This window comes from Berghia stephanieae, chromosome 3, assembly GCF_034508935.2.
Source record: "Berghia stephanieae isolate SIO BIC M18660-M18661 chromosome 3, UCSD_Bste_1.3, whole genome shotgun sequence".
NCBI lineage: Eukaryota > Metazoa > Mollusca > Gastropoda > Nudibranchia > Aeolidiidae > Berghia > Berghia stephanieae.
Window position 1 is genome coordinate 40,887,994 of NC_088362.1, and position 9,131 is coordinate 40,897,124.

At 36.3% G+C, this 9,131-nt stretch overlaps 1 protein-coding gene across 1 annotated transcript in view; it reads left to right on the top strand.

Annotated features, from left to right (window-relative positions):
• The window catches only part of LOC144967729 (uncharacterized), a 4,272-nt gene extending 1,643 nt beyond the window's left edge, over positions 1 to 2,629 (top strand). The window contains exons 3-5 of the mRNA XM_078905302.1: positions 189 to 632; positions 1,258 to 1,507; positions 1,727 to 2,629. Of these exons, the coding sequence (XP_078761428.1) occupies positions 189 to 632; positions 1,258 to 1,507; positions 1,727 to 2,320 (1,288 nt within the window). The 3' untranslated portion in view covers positions 2,321 to 2,629. The remainder of the gene's footprint in view (positions 1 to 188; positions 633 to 1,257; positions 1,508 to 1,726) is intronic.
• Positions 2,630 to 9,131: the final 6,502 nt, after the last annotated feature.

Below are 9,131 nucleotides of genomic sequence, written 5' to 3' on the forward strand. Positions count from 1 at the left end.
TATATATATATATATATATATATATATATATATGGGCGTACTACACAACACAACATACACAGTGATCAGTTCGAATCCTTAGTTTGAATTCTATAATTAAATGCTGAGAGCAATTATGATATCACTTTTGCATCCTTCCCTATATGTTATTTTGTGTTTTCTCTTATTTGTATCGCCTATCTTTTCAGGTTTGTCCTCAATGTCTTAGCTGCACCACTGGAACCCTTGAGCGCTGATGTGGACAAAGTCCAAAGTTACCTCTTGGACACAAGATTTTTGTCTGTCACAAACCACACAACCGTTGCGACGGCCATAATTGAATGCTTAGTCTCCACTGGCATCAAGTTTACTGACGTCGTCACCGTAAACACAGACAATGCAGCATACATGAGGAAGGCTTTCAATGATGTATTGAAAGGGCTCATGCCAAATGCTACGCATATCACATGCATGGCTCATATCATGAGCCTAGTGGGTGATGCCTTCAGAAAGCCCTTCAATCGCACCAACAAATTCGTCAAAGCTGCAAATGCGATATTTTGGAACGCCAATGCCAGAAAGGCAAGATATCTGCGATTCCTGACACCACTCGTCAAATCTCCAAAGATGCCTCCAAACCCAATCGCTACACGGTGAGATTTTGAGAATTTTCCTTTCTTGGTCATGATTCATCTGGGTCTTTAAAAAAACTTTTTTCACCTAAAGGTGACACATTGTTAATATTGGATATTGACAAATAGGAGGGTCAGTCATTCTTATTACCTAATTTGATATTTTAGTAAACATATTTAGTAGTATCATGTTACAGTTATAGTAATCTGCTCCCTTTTTTTTGTTGAAAAGATGAGCTTTAATTAAGTATCTGACTGGGAAAGTGCTTGCTATGGCTTAATAGAATTGATTATTCCATTATGTTATCTTTTTAGATTGTCATCATTTTTTATTTCAAAGTTAGTTTGCTTTAACCATTGATATAAGAAAATGCACTAGAATTTTTAAAAATAAATATTGGAAGCTATCTTGCACAATTATTTCGGGGTAAAGTAAGAGGGTCATAGTCAACCATTAAAGTCAATGCCTAACATTAGTCCTCACTAGGTCAAGTCATATGATGATGGTAAATTCAACAGACTATACTATAAGGCCAAAAACTGATAGATTAAGTAGGTATAATGTTATCTTCTTTTCAAATAAAAATTCAATTTAACAAATGAATTAAAAATGCATCATTTCTTTTACTTCCTTTTCAAAATCCAGATGGAATTGTTGGTTTGAAGCGGTCTCATACCATGAGAAAAATTTGCAGCACTTTGCCACATTCATTGCGAAGGAAATGGAGCACTGTGGGCGCACGGCTCCAGAGTCGTTAGTCTACTTGAATGATATCCTCTGCTCGGTGTCGGAGCGCCAGTTAATTCAAGCAGAGATGAGCTTTATAATCCAGCAGTCTCAGTCCATCGTTGTAGCTACTGATGTATTCCAAAGCCAACGTCCAATCGCCATGACAGTAAATATTCATTTTCTCCTCCTACCTTTAAATCTTATTTTATAAGATTAAGAGCAGGTATCATTATTAATGAAACGATTCCATCTTTGTTGAAACTCTGCCTTTGGACACAACATTATAGTTGAATGTCTTTGACTAGAGCAAGAAAAGAATTACAAAACAAAAATACTTTCTTATGTTTTTTAATCCTTGCCTTATTCTTATTTCTATTTTCAACAGGCGTGGTCAAAGCTCATGGAAATTAAGGACCAGTTTTCATCTTGCCATGTGACCCTACAAGATGTAGAAAGACACTGTCCGCATGACCTGGACCAACATCTCAAGCTTCAGCTCCAGGATAGTTTTTGTCAAGCTTTCTCTTTGGCCAATGAAAAGCTTGAGAAATATTCATCGACGGAAGGCCAACCAGGGATGGAATTATTGAAGGAGATACCTTTCTTCAATCCTTGCAATTTAGTGTTCATTGCTGACTCTGATATTGATTCTTTGACCATTCCTGGTATTCATGAAGTACCTCGTGTAGAAGTACTTCGATATAAAGAGTCTCTTGGTCCAAGAGCAGTGTCGGCATCTGGAGGCATTCCACTTGATCTGACTGTTTTTTGGAACAGTGTTAGCTCAGATGTTCCCCATCTTGCTACGCTGGCAAAGAGATACATATACACCTGCCTTAATTCTGCTGATGCTGAGAGGTCCTTCTCCATTTATAATCTTGTATTTTCAGACAGGAGAAGGCGGCTCAACGAAGCAAACTTAAAGGCTTTGGTGTTCCTTTATTATAACAGTTTTATTTCCTATGAATATCTTGTTTAATTAAATTTTGATACCTCTCTTTGCAGGTTTTTCGTACTTTTGTTTTGATATAAGATTAAGATTGATGTTTTAAATCATTTTTCATTCTGATCTGCACCTGAGTGACTTTTGTGTGCATCTTCAGATCATTGTAGTATTTGGGGTCCCCGGGAACGAAAAAAAGTTATCCGATTAGTTAACAAAATTTGCAAAATTTGGCAATTTTTACGGCAAAATGTGGCAAATTTTTCTATTTTTTGTGGCAAAATTGTCATTTTTTTGTGGCAAAATTTGGCAAAATTTGGGATTTCAAATGGCAATTTTCCGCGATGCCAGAATAGCGCCGTGAACACGTCTTCTCCAGGCCGTCCTGTCGGCTGCAGTGGTACAAGCCTCCCTCCAGGATTCAAATTCCACTTTGCTTATTTCCTTTTCAACTGTCCTCCTCCATGTTTCTCTTGATATTCCCCTCTTCCTCTTGCTGTCAGGTGTCCATGTTAAAGACACACGAATGAGGCCGTTACGCGGCATTCTTAAAACATGTCCTACCCATCTCTTTCTTCTGAGGATCACTATTTTGCTTAACCCTCTCCTTATCAACCAAAGGAAAATCGTCGCATTCGTTACGATCCAATTGCACTTTTATCATTCAGATTTCTTTTGTAAATCACACAATTTAAAGACAAATGATTTATTATAGTTATTAAAACGTTACACTGTGTTGTAGAGTTAATTTTGGTGATCAATATTATGCATAGAATATATTTGTTGCTTTTATGTTTGAGTAAGAAAAAACTATTTTTAGGGAAAATTCTGAACATGGCTGGTAAGGAAAGGGTTAAAGAAGGGATATTTGCTCTATTTCTGATCACCTCATTTGGCACTTTCATTGGCCACAGTGTTAAAAAAAAAAACAAAGAAAAAAGACAAAAACAAAAAAATAAATAAATTAAAAAAAAAACCCAACAAAAACGCCTTGAAGCGTTATGAAGAAATGTAACCAGTGTCTCTGGGGTTTATTTCACTGTTAATATGCAAACGTTCTGGGAATAGAACATATCCATGTCTTACTATTCGCTTGATCTGCTCGAAGGCGTTAATCTTTTCCCATTCCTGGCTGATGTTGTTTGATCCCAGTATAGTTTCTTTACGATTCCATGCTATTTTCCACCTGTGTCTTTTATGTTTGTTTGTTATTGTTTAGGTATTTTCTTGGGGTTTTTTATCTCTCAAAAAAGGAACTATATATTTAACTGGTTTCCTTCCCAGCCAAAGGACTCCAGCAAGGGCCAGGACAATACCAAAATTATAATGTCATTCCAAGACCAAAACATAAGGCAACATGGAAAAGGAAAACCGAGGTTTTTTTTTTTTTAAATTCGTTGTGAGAGGTTTTACGGCTCTTGCAACACTTTTAGGTCATTTAAATATGTCAGCGCCAAAAGGCGCATAAGGCCTGGTCCTTCCATTTCGTCCAGTCCTTGGATATGAATGGTCCTAGGCCTCTGTCAGGAGTGCCATCAATTTTCGTTACTCTCCCTTTTCACCATGCTGCGCCATAATATTATTATTATTATTGTTTTTGACCTGTTTTCCCCTCTCATTTCCTCTGGAATCCATCCCAATGCCACTACAGAATTCTTTTCCTCTCTCTTCAATTCAATAGTCTGATGTCACGTCTGATGTTACCCAGCAACGGCGCCACCATGGTTCTAAATTAAACAAAGAAAAGCTGTACTTTTTATTCTTCATGCTGGCTAGAACATTTCATATGTCTTGTGATCAGAATGTGTAAAAGTCAAAACATGATCAGATTTATAATGGTTTTTCTCTCCTCTGGATACGCTTTTATGCTCGTCGGAGAAATATTTTATAAGGGCGTCTGCCATTGTTCCGACAGTTTAGAGCCAGTTACTAGGTTACCATGCGTCATTACGAGGGAAGTGACGTTACGACTGTTGAAGCGTATTCCAGAATCCTCTCATTCCTTACACGTTGATGCCATCTTACTCTAAATATTCTCCTCTAGCGTTTAGTTTGGAAGGCATCCAGTTTCCTTCTTCTTGTTAGATTCCATGTGTCAGAGCTATGTGAAGGAGCACAGGGCTCACGTTTTAAACAGCCTAACCTTCGGCCTTCGTCTTCCTTCCTACACCTCTTGTGTTCCAGATTATACCAATAAATAATAATGTGAAATTGAATGTAAGCTTCAATTTAATTACAAAAACAGATCAAATGAACGTTTCGGATTTCCCCTTTATCAACAAAACAGGATGTTTCATTCATACTGTTTTGTTGATAAAGGGGAAACCCGAAACGTTCATTTGATCTGTTTTTGTAATTAAATTGAAGCTTACATTCAATTTCACATTATTATTTATTTCTTCGAGCTTCGAGCAGCAACATTTACATTACCCAGATTATACCAAGCATCTGAAATGCTCCACTTGCAAACCCTTTCCTCCTCCATATATCTGATGTATCCCTTACATCTTTACTAACAAATACTCATAGGTATGTAAACATTTCCATATCATCCATCTCTCCTTCTTTTACTTTCAGCTTTTCCTCTTTCTTACTATTCACTTTCATGCACGTATCTTTTCTTGTGTTAATTATGAGACCTGTCCGGTTTGTATATTTTTCAAGTCACGTGGTTTTGTTATGCAGATGCTCATTCTTGGTGAAATGAGAGCAAATTGTCGTAAGCAAATTCAAAGGTCTTTGGAGTAGTATTGAAATTCCATCTTATGCCTAAGTTAACAGTACCAAAGAACAATTATGTGTTTAAAACTAAAAACCAATAAAGTACATCACCGAGGGATGATTTACAAGGGAAAAAAATATCATCTCTCAAAAACAAAAACAAATAAACAAAACAAAAAAAAAAGAACTCGTCATTCAGCTAAGGATGCCTGCTAGGACCAGGAGAAAAATTAGCAATGTCAGTTTTTGAAGGATTTTACGGCGCTTGCGACAGAGTTAGGTCATTTCAGCGCCAGTGAAATAGAAAAAAAGGGGGAAATATTCTTGACCTACAATTAAAAGCACCCCAGAAAAAGTAAGATAAAGAGGACTGGTTCAAATAGGGACAATTGTGCTTAGTTTGAGATCAACTAGAAGTCTCTTCCAGAGACAAGCATAAAATCCCACTGAGGAATGCACACACGTTTATAAAATCTATTCAAAACAAAGCCATAACAGTACACACTTGAGAAACGATTTAGAAGGGGAATCATCTTCCAAAACTTGTTTGTTTTTATGTTTTTAAGGGTTTTACGCCGCTTGCAACACATTAAGGTCATATCAGCGCCAGTAAAAAGGAAGAAAATGGGAAAGTAAAAAGTTCAAGAATTACAATTAAAGCACCCAAGAAAAGGTAAGACAAAGGGGAATTGGTTCAAATAGGAAACAAATGTAGATTCCAAGAGCACACTATCAAACTACATCGTTTGAGATCACCTAAAAATCTCACTGGTCCCCACTAAGAGGAATACACTCAAATGTTTACAAATTATATATAACACGTAAACAAAACATAACAAAGTTCATAACAGAGAGATGATTTACAAGGAAAAAAATATCATCTCCCAAAACTAACTATACATTTGACTGTTTCCCACTCAGCCAGGACATCCTACCAGGACCAGGACAAAACCAAGTAATCTCATTCTTATTCCAAGACAAAGACAGAAAGCCAACGGAAAACAGATATAGGGGGATAGAAGAGACAATAAGTACCTCCCTGCCCACTATGGGAGGTCAGGAACCCCACCCAGTCTTCCAAAACTAAAACTATACTAAAACTGCTTCCTTCCTCAGCCACGGCCTGGTCAAAATCAAGTAATCTCATTCCAAGACAAAGATATAGAAAGCAACACGGAGAATGAAATACAGGGGATAAAAGTAAAAGACACAGCAACAGTGACCTCATCGTTCACCATGGGAGGTCAAAAGACCCCACATCACAGATATAGGATAGAAGACACTGCAAGTGCAAGAGTAACCCCTCTGCCCACCATGGCAGGTTAAATAACTCAATCCAACGATCTATTGTTTGTTTGTTTTTGAGGGTTTTACGGCGCTTGCAACACATTAAGGTCATATCAGCGCCAGTAAAAAGGAAGAAATGGGATAGTAAAAAGTTATAGAATTCAATTAAAGCACCCAAGAAAAGGTAAGACAAAGGGGAATTTGTTCAAATAGGAAACAGATGTAGATTCCAAGAGCACACCATCAAAGTACTTAGTTTAAGATCACCTAAAAGTCTCATCCAGACACAAGCACAGGTCCCGACTAAGAGGAATACACTCAAATGTTAACAAATCAAATATAACATGTAAATAAAACATAATACAGTACATAACAGAGAGATGATTTACAAGGAAAAAAAATATCATCTCCCAAAGCAATAACTATACATTCGACTGTTTCCCTCTCAGCCAAGGACTCCGACCAAGGTTAGGACAAAACCAAGCAATCTCACTCCAAGACAAAGACAGAAAGCATGTTGGAAAACAGATATAAGGGGATAGAAGACACAGTATGTACCTCCCTGCCCGCTATGGGAGGTCAGGATCCCCACCCAGCCAACGATCTATGTCTAGTTGACTAAGAATATCTGTGATATTCTACGTTGACTCTGCCAACTGGTATGATCTGTATAACATAGATTTTAGCATTTTAGATAGCAATTTACTTATGTGGTTAGAATCAAAATAGCTATTCTCGTTCCTCAACCTTTTACAAATCCATAAGTCTGGACAGAAGCCACTTGACCCTTTCAGTAGATCCTACCAATCTTCCACCCATCAGAGAGGTTTTAAGGGTTTTACGGCGCTTGCAACACATTAAGGTCATATCAGCGCCAGTAAAATGGAAGAAAATGGGAAAGTAAAAAGTTATAGAATTACAATTAAAGCACAAAAGAAAAGATAAGACAAAGGGGAACTGGTTCAAATAGGAAACAGGTGTAGATTCCAAGAGCACACTTCAAAGTACTTAGTTTGAGATCACCTAAAAGTCTCATCCAGACACAAGCACAGGTCCCCACCAAGAGGAATACACTCAAATATATAATATGTAAACAAAACAATACAGTGTATAACAGAGAGATGATTCACAAGGAAAGAAACATCATCTCCCAAAACTAACTATACATTTGACTGTTATCCTCCTAGCCAGGGTATCCAACCAGAGCCAGAACAAAATCAAGTAATCTCATTCCAAGACAAAGACAGAAAGCAAGTTGGAAAACAGATATAGATGGATAGAAGACACAGTAATGTTTGTTTGTTTTTGAGGGTTTTTAGGCGCTTGCAACACATTAAGGTCATATCAGCGCCAGTAAAAAGGAAGAAATGGGATAGTAAAAAGTTATAGAATTCAATTAAAGCACTCAAGAAAAGGTAAGACAAAGGGGAATTTGTTCAAATAGGAAACAGATGTAGATTCCAAGAGCACACCATCAAAGTACTTAGTTTGAGATCACCTAAAAGTCTCATCCAGACACAAGCACAGGTCCCCACTAAGAGGAACACACTCAAATGTTAACAAATCAAATATAACATGTAAATAAAACATAATACAGTACATAACAGAGAGATGATTTACAAGGAAAAAAATATCATCTCCCAAGGCAATAACTATACATTCGACTGTTTCCCTCTCAGCCAAGGACTCCGACCAAGGTCAGGACAAAACCAAGCAATCTCACTCCAAGACAAAGACAGAAGGCTATTGGAAAACAGATAAGAGGGGATAGGAGACACAGCAAGTACTTCCCTGCCCACTATGGGAAGTAGGAACCCCACCCAGGAAGACACAGTAAGTACCTCCCTGCCCACTATGGGAGTCAGGAAATCCACCCAGCAGCCATAAGAGAGAACAAAAAACAAATCTTTAACAAAAGTGATCATAGAATTTTAATTGTCACAAGCATAAATAAAAGAACAAAGAATGAGAATTTAAAAATAAATTTAAAAAACGAACAAACTAACAAAAAAAAAAAAAAAGCATTACAAAAAAAGAAAAACAAACAAAAAACATGTCTAGTGAAATCACGATTGAATTCTTTTTAGAAAGCCCTGAAAGACGTAGTTTGAAACCGTAAATAAGTATTTATCTTCACAAAATGAAAAAGCATACCCAAGTTATTGACAATGAAAATAAATAACAATCTTAAGATTCATGGGGCAAACTTGACCCTATTTTAAAATTATGATAATATAGATATAGATACACTGAGTTGATTTTTCTCTTTAAAATTTAAAATCACACAATTCGAACTTCCAACCAATTCGCCAGCTCGCTTATTGAATTTTTTAACACAGCACGCGTAGGAATACAATATTACACTCTTAACACGCGTGGAATACATTATACACTCCTGTGTGCTTGATTGAGAGATTATGATCATTACATAATTATTAACACATCATAACCGTTATTGTCAATAATATTCGAATCAAACAACCATGGCAAAATTAAAAAATAATTAAGAAAAAAAACAACTTTCAATGCCATTACACAAAAGATTCTGACATTAAGATTACACATAATATATTAGTATACATAGTAATCAATATTTATATAACATAATATGGTAGAAATAATGGAAATATACAAAAACATTTAAATAGTATTATAAAGATGACAACAAAAATAAATTGTTGATGTCCTTTAACACAAAATGCTTAAACTTCACATAATAGAGGCAACATTGAGCGTCTTACAATCCTATCATTGAAAATAACTATTTTGCTTTCATCATTTATAGGAAAACTTGTGGAAAAAACTCTACTATTATACGTGTATGATTATTTTTCTACTT